Here is a 22,113-nt window from a genome sequence, read left to right as displayed (position 1 = left end):
TTGTAGACTAATTGGTTAAAGCAACAGCTTCGAGGAACATTGAGTTTATGCTGAAAAAGCTTACAGGTGCTGACTCTGAAGGCCTCCTAAACACAGCGCACCCACAAATGTATTTATGAAATAAAGAGAATAGGCTATTGGGAATAATTCAATCCAAACGAATGGACAAAAATATATTAAAATATAAGTCAGCGATAGAGAGATTCTGATAGAGTTTAGGCCAACAGAGAAGGCCTTGCTGGCCCTGATGGTCTTCCACTGAGCTTTGGCATATACAGACGCTCCCCACCTTACGAACAATTTAAATTTGTTCGTAAGTTGTTACTCTGTTTGTTATTGACTACGCATATCTCCCTATGATGTAAGAGCTATAATACAAAATACTATGTGAATATTCGTAAAGTGGGGAGCATCTGTATAATATTTTCAGATGCCCTTATCCATAGAGACTCAAAGAAGTGGATAAGTGGAGAAATGTTAGCTATGGTAAAGAATTACAGACTACTACAGACTACAGCATTGGTGTGTTATAGGAGACTTGAGATGTATAATTAGATAAAAAGTTTGGTCTCAGTGGAAAGATTACACTCAATCTTCTTAATCTTGTAAAGCAGACAGTATGCGACTAAATCAGATTACAAATTAAAACAGTGTGAAAAGGTTCGACCAGGGGGAGCACCTCCGTCTTTCTGGTGTTTAGTTTCAGGTGATGAGCTGCCATCCATTATAATGATGTCCATCAGTCATGCTGAGGTCTGTGCAAAAACACTTTGCTATTGGAAAGGATTAGCTTAATGGGTAAGGTTCTGGGTTACTGATTGGGAGGTTGGGGGTTCAAGCCCCAGAATCTCCGATCTGCCAAGAGGTCCTTGAGCAAAGCTGTTAACCCTCTGTGCTCAAGAAGCAGTATGTCATGTCTGACACCAGCTTCATCATTGGGATATGCAAAGAAATAATTTCTCTGTACTGTAACAGATATGTGACAAGTAAAAAGCCACTTTATGCTTTGACTTAACTTAGTTCTGTGCAGCAGGACCTTCTGTAACCATACAACAGATGAGAATAAAGGCTGAGCAAATTGTTCCTACACAAACTAAGGAAATGTGACAAGAATAATGTTCTCTTCAAATGAAATCACACCTCAAAATATACTCGCTGTTGCTCAGTGGGACTTGCTGTACTGTAAGTGTGCCTGCTTGACTACTGAGAACAATTAAAAGGTGTTAAGATCAACAGTCCTGCAACATGTTGTGTGTCTAAGCGTTCCTTAATGTCCGAACTGGCTGACTTTTCTGAAACAGCAAACAGAAACTGATCCTGAAATTAGTCTGCATTACAAGCCTAATGGTCCACAGTAGTCAAGGGAGCTCAGGGTGAGTCATCACAATCTCTGGCGTCTCTAGTTTCTGCTGCTCCATGTCATGTCTGAAATTTTCAAAAGCCTTTTTTCTGTTTCTTTTCTTCCCTGTTTAAAATGGGAAATACCTCCTCAAATCATGAAAATTGGTATCTATGTACTAAGAAGGCATAAGTGGGTGTTAATCACCTAAAAATGTTTGCCTTTCAATATTATTTGTGTCTTCCTACTTGTCTTTAACCCAGAGTACCATAAAACAGTTTGGTTTTTATATCCAGGTCAAGGCATGGATCCAATTTGGAATACGCCTTCCATTACCAGCACCCAGAATAGTTACACTTTTATCTTGGTGTCACAGGACACCTTCCTATCTGTGGTGGATTCAGGGCAAAACTAAACACAACAAAGCTAGCCTTAGACATAGTGTTGAATTAAACGGATGGATGAGATAATGCCGGGGAGAAATATTGCAGGTGATACCTGACAGATGACTGAGAAGGAAATGAAATTACCGGGTGAAACATTGCTGTGCTGGATTGTCAAATTTCACATTTACTTTGACAGATATTATAGCAAGAGGCTTCCTAAGGACCGCTGCCTGCTAAAGTACATTTGGGGATGAGTAGACGAGTCTGCTGAAGCTCTCTAATAATGAGCAGATAAACTTAAATCTTTTGAATGGTAGCATTCAAATGCTCCTGTCATCATATTTGGTGGTGACACCTGCTACAAGGTGGTATCAAAAAGTTTCGAGGCTAGCTCTGTTTATAAGAAAGTACTTTACTTATCTACATTTACAAACTACCACCTTAAAAATTGTCCTCTTGCACAGCAATACAGCGCTCCCAGCATTCCTGCCACTTTTTTCCCGAAAGTCTTCTTTTTGAAGCGTGTCAAGGACCTTCTACAATTCATGCTGGATCTCCGTGTCAAAACTTTGACCTCTGAGCTGGATATTTATCTTCGGGAAGAAGGGTGAGGTCCGTAGAAGCCAAATCTGACGAGTAGGGTGGGTGCGGAAGTGAGATCATGTGGATTGAAATCTGATGAATATCATGCACAACAATTTTGTGGTTGAGCTCATTAAAAGTCTTCCTAATCTCTTGTGTTGTTCAAGTGATGTTCTTCTGCACTTAAAGGGCATGTGCCACTTATAAAAACCTCCAAAGACTCATTGTAGCATCACCATATGTCAAATGTATGTCATGTCAAACGTCTCTGTGGCAGGTTTGCTCAGTTTCACGCAGAATTTCACATTTGATTTTTGTTCTAACTTGCTGACCATGATGAAATTGCATACTTGGTAACGCATGTAGACAGAGGCACCAGGCAGAAGGAAAGAGGAAGGTCAAGGAGGGGGTTTATGAATGTGGTGAGGGAAGACATGCTGGTAGTTGGTTTGAAGGAGGCAGCTGTAGAGGACTTTGTGGTATGGAGAAAGAAGAAGGATGATAGAACCACGGATATTTGCTCTGTAGTCTCAGAAGATTTCTCCACGTCCACATGATTTGAAGAATGTTCTTGTATACATCTATCTATTTGCTTTAACAAGACCTCTCAGTGTTTTGCTTTGGGTTAAAACATTGCCTGACATTTCATCCCCACCCAAAATACAGTAATAGTCTCAGTGCAGGTGAATAAATCAGTGGCGAATTCAATAGCGAAATCTGTTGATTGCTATCAGGGATGGAATAAAGCTAAAATAAAATAGACCTTGAAATGATTAGTTATTGTGCTTACAATGTGAAGCAGTTGTGCCATTGTATGCATGCAATTTTAATCTATGCGAGTAGCATTGTATTTAGAGAATTATGGCTAAAAATAAAAAATGTGGCCAAGGACTAATCTTTGTAATCAACAAGCACAACACTGAATTTTGGCATCATTTTGTTCTGAGCCACACATCTGTTCAAGCAGTTTGGCAGATTTCTTGTTTCAATTATGAGTTCTTGACCTGACCTGGTATTGTGATGGGTTTCTTTTAGTAAGTTGTCTTTGAGCTGGCCTTCACCCTTACATTACAAAATTGGATTTTTACAATACAAAAAGTGCTCTTGTCCTGGTCAGGATGCCAGTATATTCAAAGTCTATCCCCCTGAAACACTGCATGCGAATACACTCTGTCTAGATAAAATTTTCTACAATGTCTCAAAGTCAGTAATAATTACTCCACCCACTAAAATCCTCATGCATTTGAATACGCTCAAGATGAGTTGATTCTCCCAGACTCTCAGTGTTGTTTGGATTGGCCCCAGCATAAGATTGCCTAAGATGCTGAAAAAGCTGTGCTAACAGTGGGATCTGGCAACTTCTGGAGGGTAAATTTAGAGCCTGTTAATATATATGGGTTGCTTCGTTCTGTCTTCATGGCTGCTGAGAAACTTGGATGGGTATGTGCCACAAAGTACCAAGTGAACGTGGAACCTGGTATCCAGCAGCTAGAGTAAATATTCGTTTTGGTTCAGGGAATTTCGGGGGAAGAAATTAAAAATATACAATTATATTTGATAAGACTTTTTAAAAATGTTATATATAAAAATAAAATAAGTCAAATGAAAGCTATAAATATTTAGTTTGATCGAATAAATTAATTAATTTAATTAATAGATTAATCAAATTAAATTGAATAAATAAAATTATATGAAAAATGTAATTAAATAGTTGACATTTGTTAGACTATTTGAGTAATACAGATGTGTACATAAGCGTGTGTGTGTGTGTGTGTGTGTGTGTGTGTGTGTGGGTGTGTGTGTGTGTGGGTGTGTGTGTGTATGTATTTGTGTGTGTGTTTTACATTTAATTTAGAATTTTCTAAAGATACAGTATATTCTACATATTTCAGCATACTTTAGCAAATGTCTTTATTCCTTCCATCCTTCATTTATTCACTCTGTTTATATGCAGAATTGTCAGGATTTTCTCCTTTAAAGTGAAATTCTAGTAAAAAAGAGACCCACTAAAAATCAAATTTTCTGGAAAACATATATTTGTTGTCCTTTTGATCTTATATTCAGTTTCTTTTGGGGGAGGTGTTCAAATAGTGGTTAAGGCATTGGATTGTAAGTTCAAACGCCAACCACAGCAAGTTGCCTTCTGGTCCTACGAGCAAAGCCCCCAACCCCATAGCTGGTCGGTTGTATGAATGATACAAAAGATGTAAGAATCTCTGGATGAGGGCGTCTGCCAAATGCTTTTAATGTAAATTCAGACTTTTCCATAATGACTTACAATTATTTTGTTTATACTTTGAAGTACTTGAGGGTTAAAGGCCTTGCTCATGGGCCCAACAATGACAATTGGTGGGTTCGTACAGAAGTCTAACGTCTTAAACACTGAGCTACCCCTTAGGTATAGTGGGTATATTGTGTATTACCCCACTCTGTACCACTACAGCTAGCAAAAATTATACTTTTGGACACAGTTTATCACTTATTTATTTTGTCCTGGGTGACAAAGCGATAACTGATAAGATTATACATGGATTCATGTAATGTAGTTTTTTGTAAGCCTTACTTACAGTGAATACTAGCTTTTTGATCATGTCTGATGACTAGAAACTAAAAAGAGCTAAGATTTTGGTATGTGAAGTATTTAAAGTTTTACGTCTAAATAATTATATTTTGAAGCACTCCACTATGTGGCCTAATGTTTGTGTACAATTCATGCAATGTACTGCATGGAGGCTACAGCTGTTCAGATACATTCTGATTCGGGTGTAATTTTGCTCCAGACAATGGGTTGAACATGCCCATCACCATTTCCAGATGATTGACATCTTCCTTAGAATACAAATACAGACATTAACGGTTGTCAGTGTTCTGTGGAAGAAATCAAGAGCATCGGGTTTTTGCGAGCAGCTAATTCTGCCTGAAGTCTATGACAGACAGCTTTCCTCATCAGAGCTTGTCAATAACCTCCCAGACACAAATGCTTCACTCAGCGGGGTGTGTGCGCAAATGTCAAAACCAGTCTGCTTTCCTGTCTTTAATCAATAGAATTCCAAGTGGTTAGTGCAGCAGAAAAACTACGTGCCATGGAAAAAGCAAGACGTGAATTCGTACTGCACCAAATTTTATTTGATCTGCAAGAATTTTTACTTGTTAAGAGCCACATGATCAATAACATACAGATAAATTCAAATTATTCAATTGGCCATGGTAGTAACTTGGCTCTGCTGCTGACTGGAAAGATGTGAGGTAAAATTATGGGACCACCAGAGGGTCACTAGTAGGTGCTTGAACAAGACCTTTAAACCTTAAATCGCTTGTGTGGAAATTATATTACATCCAATTTGATATAAAAGTAACTTTTGAAATGGTAAATGTAAACATCGAGAACCAAAAGGTCATAGTGGAATCTTCTATGCCATTATACCGCAGCTTTAAACTGAATTAACAGATTTATTCTATGTGATTAGAGGACAGAGTATTATGGATGGATGATCCGCTGTGGTGACCCCTAATGAGAGCAGCCAAAAGAAAAAGAAGATTGTATGTGATTGTTTACTTACCCATTTGAAAGTTATTTTTATATAAAACATGATGGAATATCATTCTAAGGTTTAAGGGTCTTGTCCATGGGCCCAGATTGGGTCTTCAGTTCTCTCAGGATCTCCAGCTTGATCCTGATTTCAAGTTGACAGCAAGTGTTCCTCAGATGAAGTGTGTATTTCTGCCTTAGGCCTAGTGTTCCCGGGATAGGCTCTGGATCAATTGTGACCCTAACCCGGATACATTTCTAAATATAAATGAATATTAATGTTTTTGTTATAAAATGGAAATGTGCTCATTGAACTTCTGAGATCTTTTTTTTTGGGTCGATCATAAAATGATAATCAGCAATAAACAAATTATATGTTAAAACACAGCATTTCTTGCGACAGTCTGATGTTAGTTTTTTTTTTTAAAAAGCCTTAATATTTGCAAACCAGTAAGGGCATTTCCCAAAACAATTTGCACAAATGGCACGAAACATTGGATTTCTTGCAAAAGCCTCTACTTTTCTTAAAATCCTTAGTTCATCTGTCAAATGTAAATATTTGTGTCAATGAACATGTCATTGCCATGAGAATAAGTCGTTTTGTCATTGTTCACAAACAAGATCGACAAAATGTTTAGTCATGTTGTCAGAATGACGGCGCACAGGTTCAGTATTTCTTGATATAAACTACAGATTGGGTTACACCGATTGATAAATGCACAAAGCTGAATACCTTCTGTATGGCATCTATGAATTTCAGCCGCAAAAATTTATTCATTTAATTGCATATTTGATTTATATTGATTGCATGAGATTGGACAATATTCACACTTTTACTTTACCCTACTAGTGTTCGTTCAGCCATTTTTAGAATTTGTAATTCTGTGTTTTGCTCTGTCGGTTTCTGAGATTCACCTTTGACCCATTTTAGAGAACTTGTTGATTATTAGTTGATCTGATGTCATGCAATTGTAGGTTTTATTAGTGAAATTTAAGATTCATCTGCACAATTAATCAATTCAAGAAATGTTTACAAAAAAAAAGTTTAATAGGAATTTAAGATTGACAGATAATGACAACTGGTTTAACTATTTTGCATTAAATGACTTATGTCATGAGCTGATGCTGAGATGTTTTAGGGGTTAAGACTATTCAGATGAAACTAGAAAAACTCGAAGCAATGAGCATTGTTTTCATGATGTACACAAGTGATTAAATGATGTGGAGGTTGAACAATTAGTTTTGAGAATTTCATTTCTGATCTGAGAAACGCTCCAAAGCAACTGAGAAGTAAACTGTTAAAGTAAAACCGACTTAGAGAAGAATGTGTCTGAGACAGAGAATGATAAGAATAAAACTCTTAATGTTGACCCTCCTGTTGTCTCTCAACCATAAGCAGACACATTCCAAAAATGGAAAGTTACTATGTTGAATGACAGGGAAGATTGAAAGCTGCTAAAGTCATCCAAATGGCAGATACGCTACCAGATACCAGATACGCTGTCAGCCTCATCTTAGATATAAAATCAGACATGACAAACTTAGAGGGGAGGCACGTGTATGGGTACAGTTGGAAAGACTTGAACAAGACCCACTTGCAAGTCTATATTGGGTTGCACACGTTGGCAGGAGTCGACAAGTCAAAAAGAGAAGCCACAGCAAGCCTTCGGAATGCTGACATGCGAAGAGCAATAGTCACCATGTCTTGAAAGACATTTAATATTTTCTATGGTGTCATACAGTACATACATGACTGAAAATCTTGCAGCAGAACACGATGTATGGGCAAGTGGGTCCATCAATTACTGTTTTCTTACCATCTAGGCACATGTCACTGTGGATGAATGTCTGGTTCCATTTCACTGTCCCTTTAGACAATACATGTCAAACAAAGTGGCCAAATACCATATGAAACAGTGAGCTATGCCTGGAATATGCAGGTGTATACTGGTATACTGGTAAATCCACTGGGGAATACCTGGTACTTCACATGGCTGAAGCACTAAATGGGCAAAAGATTACATGTAATCATTATTTTTTTCTAATTGTACGCACTGGTTGAGGAACTGCTAAAAAAAAGAAGCCTCTGAGCTTCTTACAATGACAAAAGGAAAACATTTTCAATGTTTGCCTTCACTGAAAGACCCACGGCATCTCATATTGCCCCAAGTAAGGTAAAATGTCCTGCTGTGCTATAAGCATAGCAAACCACAAATGATATAAGTCTTACAAGAAGACAAAGAGTGGGGGTTAATAATCTCGACAAGGTCATAGCCACCTACAGCTGCTGATTCATGACTGCTCGTTGTCTCTTGTCATTTTCTTCAGGATTATTAATGTGAGCGCTTTCAAAGCCAGAAATTATTTCTGCTTAGACAAGACAAATGAAATCCTTTTAAACAGTGAAAATTGGGTTAATTTTACTTTGAATCAAATAGAGTCAGATGGTAATATATGTTACTGTCCTTGTTAACAGAAATTGCTCTTTCAAATCTGTTCTTAGAAATAAAATCAAGCCAATAAAATACAAAAATTCCAATTTAGGCCAATCAATGAGATTTTATCATGATTTGGATGTTTTTGCGTATTCCGCATTAGGTATTCTGGATGTATAACAGAATGGTGAGAATTGCCTGATCAGTGGTTAAGGCATTTGTGTCTGGACTGGAAGATCACACGTTCAAATCCCAGCACCAGCTACAACTGCAGGACCCTTGAGCAAGGCCCTTAACCCTTGACTGCTCAGTTGTAAGTCGCTCTGGAAAATGCTGCCTGCCAAATGCTGTGAATGTAAAGAGCTGTGGGGTAATGTGCTTTATTTAAAGAGCTATTTATGTACCTGAAACATAAACTTGGGTAAAAATCCAATTCTGGATGTTTCAATTACTGGTTTCCGACTAACCCCAAGGGGAAAAACGGTTCTAAATTTGACAGGAGGGTAAAAACACCTGTCCTTTTTTTAACTTACTAATGGATTTGTTTTTTTGTTTTTTTTTACCTTTACAGGGTTGCATCTCACTGAAGGGAAGCCAAGTGAATGAGCTCACAGCTAATCCTGAGGATGCAGGCCGATATTTATTTGAGATTGTCCCAGGTAAGAAGCAGAAATTAGCAGAAAAAAGGCTCAAGGTGGTCTATTTGTATATTTTTTTTACATTTACAATAAAAAGCTTGTGATGCTAGGTTTGTTTTATATTCGGGTTGTTTTACCCTGAGAGAAGTTATTTCGAGAAAAATCTGTCACCTTCTTTCCAGGGATGTAAATACAGCATGTGAGCGAAAGATAAAGCATAACCGTAGTATTCCAAGAAATCCAGGGAGTTTACACCGCATACAGAAAGGGGAAATATTATTCTCAAAATAGGGAAGAGGAAATATATACAAGCTTGCACAGCAGAATCTGTCAATAAGGTTTTTCCGGCATTCATAAAAAGTGAAAAGGACTTAAAGGAGAAGACTTAGTGTCTGGTACAGAGAACAATATTTAGGAGGACTCTGATTATGTGAATAAAACTCTGAATGCTGACTGTCCTGTTGTATCTGAACCACCAGCAGATGCATTCCAAAAGATGGAACAACACCTAAAATATGGTTCTTATAAAATCTATTTTCTTATAAAATATAAAATAAGATATAGTCTAGTGAAAAATTAGGTCTAGTAAAAAAAAAAAAATAAAAACAATAAAAAAAAATTTCAAATTCAAGCAATTTGCAACAGAGCTTTGAAAAAAATGCCTTGTGTTTTGAATAAACAACTTACCAATCAATTTATTAGAAATTATTACTTATAAAATAGTTCAATAATTTTAATTATATTTATTATAAACATATACTTATAATTAAAAAAGACCAACTGAGATGGATGAACTAATTGCTGTATCTTATCTTATGCCTATTCGCTCTGACGGTTCTTCCAACTGCAAAGCTTGTCAAAGGGTTATATTAGTGCAATTATTTACGCATTTCCATACTAACAACATAGACGATTAATGACAGATAGTTCAAACTAACAGAGAGAACAATGTGTAAAATATGTAAGTGGTGTATAACGTTTCCTGTAAAGAGATGTGTATTAGTGTATGGGGAGTGGTAGCTCAGTGGTTAACGCATTGGACTTTGAATCAGATGGTCACGTTCAAATCCCAGCCTCAACAAGCTCCCACTCCTGGACTCCTGAGCAAGGCCCTTAACTGCTCAGCTGTATGAATGTAATGTAAGTCACTTTGGATATGGGCTTTTTCAAAATGCTACTGTATAAATGTAGAATTATAATATTTGAAAGGAGACTCCAGTGTCAGTGTTGCGTAACAGTCATAGGAAAATCTTTCCTTGCATTATGTTTTTTACAGGGAGACAGTAGAAAAGGAAGAGAACAGATGTATATTGTGAAATGGAATAAATGTATGTCGTGAATAGAATTGTCTTGTGTTCATGCACGGTGCGAAATAAACAGATATGTAATTTCACTTGACGAAGTAGTCCTAGCAGGATACACCATGTACTTCTCAAGGAATGATTAAATGTGCAGTAATATCTGAAAGGGAATACGCTTTAGTAGTCCCACAGCTACAGGGATTGAATCTTATTTTCACATGTAACACAGTCAATTTGATCTAAGGTGCAAATGTTGTTAACACTACGTTCTGGCTCTCCTGGCACCGAATAAGCTTCCTTCCCTTTAGTTTTTACACACACAGACACATAGACAGAAATTCCAGCCTAGAAAAATCAGCATAAGCTTTTAATCATGCTTTCTCTTTATAGACCGTTTAACATTTTCATCTTATCAGGTCTCTGCCAGACTGACACACTCCATACTCTCACAAACAACATGTGGCAAAGCAGGGAGGGGCTTAAGATGAGACCACAACAAGTAAAACACTCTTCTCCTTTGGTTCATTCCCTTAAAATGAATTGTATGTCGACTACGCCACCTAGGGCCTATTACCCCAGGAACTCCATACACATGAAATTTTCATGAAACCAATCACCTCATGCCCCTACACACTTCCTTTAAATACCCTGCCCCGCTTCCCAATAGGTTGATTTTACACTTGTGACCAATGGATAACTACCACATCATGCATCACTACATTTTACCCCCACCTTTTGTACAATCGCCCCTGATGGTGAGGAAAGAAAGTTAATCCCAGGATCTAAACCAAACAGAGACTCTACTAAAAGTAACAAGAGATGCAGCTGGTGCACTATTCTCTACCATTGCTGTCTTGGCGAGATGGTGAACTTCTCTGTCTAGACCCTATGGAGAACTTCTCTGTCTAGACCCTATGAACCTATAATCTCCCACACTGGTTCAACTAGCACATCCTGATCAATGGCAGCAAAGGCTCCATCATTCCCAGAAGGCAGTTTACTCTACTGCACAGTCACAACTTCACCCACTACAGGGGTGTGATAATCACTGCTGGAACTAAATGAACCTGTGGGGCATTTAAAACAACCATCCATAACCCCAACTAGCTCTTCCTGTCCTACCACAATAGGAGATGCATCAGAAGAGAGAGAATACTGACTCAAACAGAACTTTGATAAGGAATGGTGCACATGTCTTAACTTTCCAAGATCATTTCTCGGAGCAATGGTATACACTGTACCATTTTCTTGAGGAGCTTTTTTTACACGCAAACCATCACGGTGATCCCGAACAACCAACACCACACATTTTGGGACCAACCGCCTACAAACCGTCTATGATCTCGAGCCCAATTTACTCAATATAGGGAATTGAAAGTACATTTGCTGCTCCAAGCTTTAGCCACTGACAAGACTGCAAAAAAACTATTTTCTGATATTTTTAGATACCAAAGACCTTGTATATATCAGACATAACACAGAAACACCCCCAATGGATTCCCATCGGATGGCCTCCCCACGAACGTCTAAGAAACTAATTGTAGGCTCATGGCACACTAGTTGTTTAAGCTGAAGGCATAAGGAATTATCCACCACACATTCAACGAACTGATCTCAAAGTAATAAATCTGTATGGATACAACCCAGCAGGTGCTTGTTGCTTAACCTTAAACTCTAAAAGCGTTTCCCCTTCCTGTTGCCTACTAGAAAAGAAGGCCTCTTGTAGGGCCACATATGATATCAAACAACCATACAGTTCTCGCAACACATAAATGATTTTATAAGGGTCTTTGCACTCTTGATTCGAGCGATACCACATCTCCTCCCTTGCTTCCCCCTCTGGGATCAAACAGAAAGAATGCCTGTTCAGCTGTGGTAAGATATCGAATACGCATACAGGTTTGCACCTCCTCTACCTATTCAGTAGCAGTAATGCCCAACTTACCACTAAACTTTGGACATCACCTTTTCCTATGGATCAAAATGATATGATCAGTAACCAGAGCACTGTTGCCCCCTGTGCTTTAGGGGTGGGAGGTGCAGCAGGACCCTCAGCACTTATGGCTGCACTTCCTACATTCTCCACTTGCTCCTGTCGTAGTTTCTCATTATCTGTCCTAAGCTGTGCCACAAAGTCTCGAAATTCTACTACTTATTACTTTTACCAGAGAGGGAAAAAGGAACACATCTTAACACAAAGAAGAAGAGACGAATATTTACTTCCCAGCCTGCACAGCACTGTTGCTTCGCCCCTATCAAAAGAGAAAAAACAGTATAAGGGAAAGGGAAAGAAAGGAGTTACTCGCTCACAAGCACTAAGACCCATGTATCTGGCAAAATTCCAATAATCCTGCCGACTTTATCAAATTGTGACAAAGTGGAGAGGGGCTTAAGCTGAGACCACAAGAAGTCAAACAATCTTCTCATTCGGTTCGTCCCCTTAAAATTTATATTATGTCAACTATGCCACCTAGGGCCTATACTTTAAGCACATAATATTTTCTCTAAAGTTCACACAGGTTCGTTATCAGAACAGGAATGGTCAGAGACATGAGTTACCAATAAAAACACTTTTATTTCATCAATAAATTGTTAAACTCCAGTAAAACACACTTCTGATAAACATTCTACACTACTCAAAAGTCACAGGGCAAGTATGAAATAAAAAAAAACAATTTTATGTAATTTCCAAAAAAGACTTAACACACAATAATGCAGGGCTGAGAGATACTTGCTCCAGGCAACTCTGTCAAAGGAAATAAAGGGTCAATCCACCAAAAGACAGAACCTCGCACTAAGTACTCACACCCCACCACACCACTGAAACACAACACTCTACCAGTACCAAATTAATACAGCAACCAAATTCCACAATACAATAAGAACAATGATACAAAATAATTCAAAATAACACCTTAAAATGAAAACAATGGGAACAAATAATGGTTCGGATTCATCAGGACAAGCCTAACATAATAAAAAACAAGGCGAAGCAACAGCACAGCCCAGACCACTGTGAAACACAGCTGGTCACATTAGCTTCGCAGCACACAACGTGCTCACTGGACCAAGAGTGACAGCATGTTATTCCAAATTAAATTGGTCTTACCGCATAAAAAGCTATACATACCCACCAAAAGCAATTTTCCTGTACTGGTTTGCGAACCTCCTAGAACACCCAACGCTGCACGCTCTGCAAAACATATGGTTCATGAGCATACATTCACCTCCCTACACACTAAAATCTAATTTAACTCACTGGAATAATCAACCAGCCAATCCAAATGTACCAATATTACTGGTCTTAAGTGGTTAGCATGCTACCTCTTAATCTGTACTTATTAAAAAAAGTATTTACAACCTCTACAGCATACTTCACCTGCACCTACCTGTTCCTGCGATTGTCGCATCCATTCACACCAAAAGGGGCGTGTGTTACAACCCATGCCCCCTACACACTTAATTACCCTGCTCCGCTTCCCCATAGGTTGATTTTACACACTTGACCAATAGATGACTGCCACATCATGCCTCAATACACATATCTTGGCCCAAATTTAATTGCCATGTCTGAGGTGAAAAGCAAAACATAACAGCATGAACTACAAACACTCCTACATTTTTTGATCCAAATGTAACATGCTCCCTCCAATCATCAACTACTGCTTGACTGGGCCCTCAATCCTCTACCTCTGTACACATGCTCAATCCAATCCTCAACCACTGCTCGACTGGTCCCTCAAACATCAACCACTGCTGAACTCATTCCTCCATTCTTTATTACTGCACTATGCTCTTAAAAATACTCATCTACTGATCCAGCCATCCTTTAGGATTGTACCATGCACACTTCAATCCCCAACCACTGCTCCATTCATCCCTCCATATGCTACCCCTGACCCATGCTCCTCTGATCCTTATCCATTGCTCGACTGGTCCCTCCACCTCTGACCACTGCAGTACTCTCCCTTTGATCCTTAACGACTGCTCTACTCATCCCTCCATCCTTTACCGCTGTACAATGCTTTCTCTAATTCCCAACCACATCTCCATGGGTCACTCCATCCTCTACCACTGCTCCACTCATTCCACCATCTTCTACCAAAAAGTACTATGCTTTCTCTAATCCTTAACCACTGCTCCTCTGATCCCTCCATCCTCTACTACTGCACCACACTCCCTCTGATCCTCAACCAATGCTCGACTGGTCCATCCATCCTCCACACTGCTTTACTCATCCCTCCATCCTCTACCACTTCATCACACTCACTCTGATTCTCAGCCACTGCTTGACTGGTCTCTCCACCCTCTACCACTGCTCCACTCATCCCTCCATCCTCTACCACAGCACCAGGCTTCATCAGATCCTCATCTACTATATTACTATTTTGTGTCCTTATGAACATGTAACATGAATGTATTCATCTTTAGAGACTTTTTGTAATGCCAATGAAGAATTTATTTTAGCTGGATAAGCTAATAAGCTGAATAAAATTAATGCACGACCCACGTATATAATTATGTATATAAAAATGGATCAATGATATTTTTGACACAGTAGTAGAGGCATTAGATGATAATAAAAAGCTTTAAAGTCACAAAGTCTCACACAATAATCATCATAATTACAACTGTTATGACAGTCCAGCTAAAAGAGTCTGGATGTTTCATTGATTTGTATAGAATATAAACGATGGCACTGCTCATTAACATGATGCCAGTAACGAGAGGCTGGTGAAAGCAGTGGGAAAAGCCTTCAGGCTGAGGGAATTACCCTCAAAAATATGCAGGCTTTAAACGAACAGAGTGTGACTGTGACACTGAAACATCTGCTCAACCCATCATAATACTCACATGACCGAGCAGAGGAAAGGAAAGACAGCAGCTCCAGTACAGGCTTGGGGTTTGTTTAGCCAGGGTCCTTTCTTTTGGAATAACTGGTCTTTCAATTTTATTTGATTTTATTGCACATTGTTTAAAAAGAAATGATCAACCAGATTACATTAATATTCTGGGAATGGTGTGAATGAACCCAATTTTTCAACCATTTGGAAATTTGTAAAAAATTGATTATTACTACTGGCTAGTTGGTGATGTACATAATAGCTTTTTTTGTGTGAAAACATTTTGGCACAAACATCGCAGAATGATTTCTTCTAAACTGGCTTGACCGAGTCTGACTTGGGGGTACAAGGGACACAAGTTCAAATGATTGGCACGGTCTTAATATAGCACTGTGCCAGCACAGCATGGGGCATAACTGCTGCCAACCACGACAAGGTACAGTTAATATAACTAATGATGTTTTTTCACTTCAAATGCAAATTGATGACACATGAACTCAAATTCATTGCTTTTTTTTCCATGCTTGGGGGGTCAGTAGTGAATCCCAATAAGTCAATATTGTTATAGTGTATGTTATAGTAATCATGCCAATAGTTCTGCACTGGATTGTAACAAATGCTTGCAAATACTAAGAAACATTCTTTATATTGAAAGTAAGATTGTAAGTCAGTGGTGAGTAAATGTACTTCGTTACTGTACAGACGCTCAGCCACTTTACGAACTTTTGCGGATACGAACAAACCTGTCCAAAAAGTGAAATTTGTTTGGAGTCGGAAAAATAAAAAACAGAGGAGAGCCGCGATACTAGCTAGTCATCGACCGTAACGAGTCTACAAGATGCACACTGGACTAGGGCGGATTTTTAAAAAAATTATTATTTATTTTTAGATATATATTTTTATTATTTAATACAAACTATTGTATACAATATTCAGATTATTTCAATTTGTTTTAGTATATTGTATTGTTTATTTGATAGTATTTTTAAGCTCTTACATTATTAGGAGATATGCCTAGTCAATAACAAACATAGCAAAAACTTCCGAACAAATTCATGCTACAAGCGGTGTTTCGGAAGATAACTCGTTCGTAAGGTGAGGAGCGTCTGTACTTAAGTAATTTTTTGACTGCTTTGTAGTTTTACTGACTATCAAAGCAACTTTTATTCACTTAACTACATTTATAATTCAGTAAATGTACTTTTTACTTCACCATATTTAAATTGACAATGAGCGGTATTACGTTTTGCTCCTCTGTTGATGATGTCAATAAGGCGCAGCACTCCTCTACCAATATATGAATGACTTTTTTTTTAACGCTGCTGGCATAATTTTTTGTTTAAAAAAAGCTCTCTTTTAAAAGGTACTCTTTACACCTCTGTTGTTAGTAGGTGTCTTGTATTTTACATTTTATGTTGCTGCTTTAGTGTGTTAATAGAAAAGGGAAGATTCTGGATGTTCAGATTCTCCAAATTCCCAAAAAGTATTAAGCATTTGTTGAAGATGAATGAATGGATGAATGAATGAATGAATGAATGAATGAATGAATGAATGACTTTTCCAATGAAACATCACAGAGGCCTACCTGGAAATTGTCTAACAGGAAATTAGATTATAAAAGTACATGAATGTTGACATGCAAAAAGCAAACATTATTTAATACAAGTATGTGTGTGTGTGTTTTGCACATCAGTATTGTGTGTGGGTGTGTGTGGGTGGGTGTGTTGGCATGTGATAAATCCTGAACAGCACTACGAACACATGACCGAATTCTGCCATTTTCCTAATACACTTCATCTTTAAGAGGTTAGATGAAAATATTATACTGTTATAGCACATTTCTCTACACACATTTTGCGAGTGTGTGCATAACGTAACACTTGCATAGGACAGATTCTGTTCAAAACCCCTCACCACAGTGACCACACTCTGTGTCTGTGCTGACGTTTGTTTCATATGTCATAGCCAAATGCATTACATAAAATTATTGGGGTTATCAATTCGGTTTATTTGCATGTCGTATCGTTTTTGGGGTTGGAGCTGTAAGAGATCTCGCCCTCGAAGTGTAGAAAAAAACAGCTGTAGGTCATTTGAAGATAGATAGATAGAAGGAAATTGCTACAAACCTCAAAATGTATTAAGTGTTTAGTGCATTCAAACATATTCTGTGATACTCTTTTTTTCTTAGGTGCAGCTGGTGAAAAAGACAAGACACCTGTGAGCCATGAGACCTTTCTGCTCATGGCCAACTCCCAGAATGACATGGATGACTGGGTGAAGGCCATCAGACGAGTCATATGGGCTCCTTTGGGAGGAGGTAAAAACCTGGAGAACATGGTTACCTGCTTACCTAATCACAATCATCTTTCCATTATGATTATTTTAAGCCATAAACAGGACACTTATCAGGGCTGTATTTTATTCATAAAATTGAAATTTGTACATTTACAGCATTTGTTAGATGCTCTTAATGACAGCATATTACAAGGTTCTCATTTTGTCCCAATGACCACTTGAGTTTATGGGCCTTTCAAGATCACAGACCCAGCATTGGCATCTTAATGGTGCCGGGACTTGAACAATCAGATGTTCAGCATCCCAAACTGTTCCCTATATATAAGATTGGTGCACACACATACTGTTCCACTGTGATCTACAGAAAGGTGCTTGAATTGGATCATGAACTAAAAAGGAGCCAAAAGTTCAAATTGTCCTAGTTTCTTTCGTCAGAAAAATCCAAGGAATCAATTGCAAGTAAAGCGGGCCTCTAATGGAAAATCAAACGAAAAACTAGAAGAAAAGTAGAACAAAGGACTAGACACTGGCAAGACAAAGCAAGCGAGAGAAGGTTATTGAAAAGCAAAACTACTCGCAATGCAAATACAATGACATACAGTCACAATAGGCGATACAATACTTGATAGCTAACAAGGGCAAAAACAATGAAACTAAATCACATACAAATACAGAAGACAAATACAGAAAGTCGCAAATACTGAAATTCAAGAAACGAAGAAAGTAAAAAAAAAAAGGGAATAATTGCCCTCTAGTGGTCTGGGGAAGGATTGTCCACTGTGATTGTGACAATTGATGAGGATCTTTTGATGAGGGTTAAAATGTAGTTTACAATTTAAAATGTTATCAGTAGTCATTTAGCTCCTGCAAGGAGACAGACAGACAGACAGACAGACAGACAGACAGACAGACAGACAGACAGACAGACAGACAGACAGATAGATAGATAGATAGATAGATAGATAGATAGATAGATAGATAGATAGATAGATAGATAGATAGATAGATAGATAGATAGATAGATAGATAGATAGATTTGTGCTTTGTGCACAGATGCATTGTCATTCTGAAAGATTTGGGTAAATTTAATAGTACAGTATCTACAAACATGCTTATACAATTGTGTGCCCCCAACTTTGGGTGAAGAGTTTGGGGAAGAACCACTTATGGCTTGAAATTCATGGTGTCTCAATACTTTTTTTATACAGTATAATTACTCCCAATCTAACTGTGCCATTGGACTTACTAACCTACTACAGTTATAATACATCAATATGTAGATTTCATGAAGACTAAATTTAGCGTACATTCCAAGTAGCGACCAGAAAGATATTCCCTTACCATGGAGTGTCAGGAATGCTTCTAACTTCCCACTATAGAAATAGAAATAGAAACACTGACACCATGGGGTTCATAAGCCAGCCACCGATATTCTTCAAAGGAACAAACTGATGTGTTGCATAATAAGGATTGGATCTTTAATCCATTTTTGGTAAAAGTTTTCCTTTTTCAAGATCTGCTTTGAAGCTTGGACAGAACAGAGTCGTTAACACTGACAACGAGTGCGAGAGTGTGCTATTTCTATCTCTCCCATTGAGACAAGCACCATGCGGCACATAGGAATGGGATACCAGGGACCAAATGTTGAAGAAAATCAAAAATATGCATTTTTTTGTAACTGAACAACGAGCGACCTTTTGTAGTTTATGTTCCTCTTTAAACTATTATGATTTTTGCCCAGTTTATGAAAGCTGTGATTGTGCTGCACACAAGCTGTATCTTGAAAAATGTGGTCTGGACTTCAAATGGAGAAGAACAGGTTTTTCAATTGCTGTTTAGATGAAGCTTTAGAAATATAAATTGCAAAAATATACCATCCGAATGTTATTGGTCACTACTTCATTGCATTAATTACCTATGTCATATGGGCTTTCTTCTGTTTCGTCCAATTCTTGACAGGAATTTTTGGACAAGGCTTGGAGGACACAGTTCAGTACGAAAAGAAATTCGGGGTTCGGCTTGCTCCGCTTCTAGTTGAGCAGTGTGTGAATTTTATTCGCGAGCGAGGACTCGATGAGGAGGGTCTCTTTAGGATGCCAGGCCAGGCCAATTTGGTCAAAGAGCTTCAAGATGCATTTGACTGTGGAGAGAAACCTCAGTTTGACAGGTACGGGATATTTTTTGCATGTTAGTACATGCATGTCGGTCCTTTGTGTCAGGATTTGGTCGAAACATTCTGAGGATATGTTGAAATGAATTTTACAGTTGGATAACCATAAAATAAAAAGATATGACATCCTGTATATTGGATATTAGATGTTAGATCCTCATAATGGTTCATCGTCTATGTGGAGTTTTGCACTGTTGCCACATACACAGACCAGGCATAACATTATGTCTGGTGAAGTGAATAATGCTTATTATTTCTTTATCATGGCACCTGCTAGTGGGTGGGATGTATTAGGCACCAAGTACAATTTTTGTCATTGAAGTTGATGTGTTAGAGGCAGTGAAAATTAGCAAACATAAGGATTGAGTGAGTTTGATGAGGGTCAAATTGTGATAGCATCTCTTAAACTGCAGCTCTTGTGGGGTGTCCAAGTGTGGCCACCAAGGGTGGACAAGGCTCGATGATGCATGTGGGGAGCGAAGGCTGGCCCCTGTGGTCCGATACAACAGACAAGCTACTGTAGCTCAAACTGCTGAAGACGTTAATGCTGTTAAAGCTCAACGAGTCAGGACTCTTTTGCCACCAAAAGGGGGACCAAAACAATACTAGATGTCTGATATTTGCCCATAAAGTTAGTTGCTAAAGGGCACAAGATTGGCAGATTGGCATTACTTGGGCTTGAACCTCCAGACTTCCAATCAGTAACCTAGAGCCTTAACCACTGAGCTACCACTTCCCCAAGTTGCCCACTGGTTTGATTGTGTGACTGTGTGTTCATGGTGTTCTTCAACATACTTAGATTACATTTTTTAACCCTGATGCTAGGGATAAAATGGTTACTTAAAATTTAACTTACGTGGCTAAACACTATTATGACTAATGCTTTGATGGTTTGTAGCAACACTGATGTCCACACTGTGGCATCCCTGCTGAAGCTCTACCTCAGAGAGCTGCCTGAGCCGGTCATCCCCTTCTGCAAGTATGATGATTTCCTTACTTGTTCTCAGCTTTTGGCCAAAGATGAAGATGAGGCAAGTAATAACTTTCCCCTAACACTTTGCCAAAACTGTCCTCTTTAACCAAACAAGTTTTAACCAACAAGTTGCAATGCTTCGTCATTTGTGGTATTATGTACACACTGCTGCAGTGGAATAAACCTTTGGATGCATGATCAACATTTGTGACCACTATTTACAGGGGCTGCAGGAATTAATTCATCAAGTGAAGACACTTCCCTCTGCTAACTACAACCTCCTAAAATATATCTGCAAGTATGTCTACAGTAAAGGCTTCAGTAATTACTAGTGACCCTCTCTTCTCCCAGACTGGTAAAATATTTATTGTGTCTAAACTTTCAGGTTTCTCTACGAAGTACAGTCACACTCTGGCGAAAACAAAATGAGTGTACAGAATTTGGCCACTGTGTTTGTGCCAAATATTCTTCGTCCTAAAATGGAGGACCCGGTAGCAATCATGGAAGGTACGACTTTGGGCATCAATTTATGGTGCATCAGTAATCTGTTGAGAGTATGAAAATAAAGCTCCTGAGTTACATTTTAATCACATTTGGCTAGGTACGTCTCTGGTCCAGATTCTCATGACTGTCCTCATCAGCAAGCATGAACAGCTGTACCCTGACCAGGAGTTTGAAGCACTGGAAGTTTCCATGGAGGGGAGATCACAGTGCCAACAGCACCAGCAGTCCAACCTTGTCGGCTGGATCTCTGAGGAAGATCTCCAAAGCCTGACCCCTCCTGGAAAGAACCCCAACACTAGTGACAACCCTAGCAGCAGCAGTACCTCATCCCTAGACGGAATCCCGACAAGCTCGTCACCTAAATCAGCCCCCCAAGGAAAAGCTGAGACAGCCATCAGTCCAAGCAAGCAAGCCAAAACGATACCTTCCTGGAAATATACTTTCAAAGGTTCCACACCAAGACCACAACCTGCCAAAAATGCCGGTCCCTCAGCAGATGTTGCCAATGTCACCAGTGGAAACTGGCTCATGAACGGACTCTCGTCATTAAGAGGGCATCGTCGAACTTCTACAGGTGAACGTGCAAAGGATACTGGGTCATCCCAAAGACTGTCAACCTATGACAATGTTACCTACACGTCAAGTCCTGGGGATGTTCCTGGTGAAGAAAGCATTCGGTCAACCATGTCTTGTGAGATCTCAATAGCAGGAAGTGAAATCTTAGAAGCAGACATCAGGACAGAATCTGAAAATACTGAAAATTCTGTGGAGCTAGGACCGACTGTAGATGACGTAAATGACATTGAGCAAGAGGATGCTATTGGCAACATGGTGTCAAACTGCGGCAGCGACACCAATATACACAATATAGTGCCAGTCATCACAGTCATGGCAGAAGACACTGATGAAAGTCCATCACTGGCCAGTGTGGTTGCTGCACTGAAAGAAGAGCTGACCAGTCAGAAACTGGTTTATGAAACCAGAATCAACAAGTAAGTCTTACACTTATGGTCTTCTGTGGTTGTATCCCAAATGAAGGCTACCTTTACATTAATTTGGTTAAATATGCATCTTTTTCTCTACATTTTGGCCTTCCATATACACCTGGATGGCATGC

The 22,113-nt window shown here is 38.8% G+C and overlaps 1 protein-coding gene and 1 long non-coding RNA gene across 3 annotated transcripts in view; one reads left to right on the top strand and one right to left on the bottom strand.

Moving 5' to 3' along the window:
- The window catches only part of LOC310734791, a 318,442-nt gene that overhangs the window by 268,760 nt on the left and 27,569 nt on the right, over positions 1–22,113 (bottom strand). The gene's annotated exons all lie outside the window — the stretch shown is intronic.
- The window catches only part of arhgap22b (Rho GTPase activating protein 22b), a 32,360-nt gene that overhangs the window by 8,433 nt on the left and 1,814 nt on the right, over positions 1–22,113 (top strand). The window contains exons 1-8 of one of the 2 annotated variants that reach the window (XM_083557099.1): positions 3,452–3,800; positions 8,843–8,930; positions 17,243–17,371; positions 19,309–19,516; positions 20,418–20,550; positions 20,717–20,790; positions 20,878–20,999; positions 21,094–21,988. In XM_083557099.1, the coding sequence (XP_083413225.1) occupies positions 3,744–3,800; positions 8,843–8,930; positions 17,243–17,371; positions 19,309–19,516; positions 20,418–20,550; positions 20,717–20,790; positions 20,878–20,999; positions 21,094–21,988 (1,706 nt within the window). In that variant the 5' untranslated portion in view covers positions 3,452–3,743. Of the gene's footprint in view, positions 1–3,451; positions 3,801–8,842; positions 8,931–17,242; positions 17,372–19,308; positions 19,517–20,417; positions 20,551–20,716; positions 20,791–20,877; positions 21,000–21,093; positions 21,989–22,113 lie in introns of those variants that run through there. The other variant, XM_083557098.1, reaches the window with a different exon arrangement.

The sequence above is a fragment of the Silurus aristotelis genome (genome assembly GCF_946808225.1).
Source record: "Silurus aristotelis genome assembly, chromosome: 12".
NCBI classification, from domain to species: Eukaryota; Metazoa; Chordata; class Actinopteri; order Siluriformes; family Siluridae; genus Silurus; species Silurus aristotelis.
The sequence above is the reverse complement of the archived record's forward strand: the minus strand, read 5'-3'. Positions and strand labels throughout refer to the sequence as shown.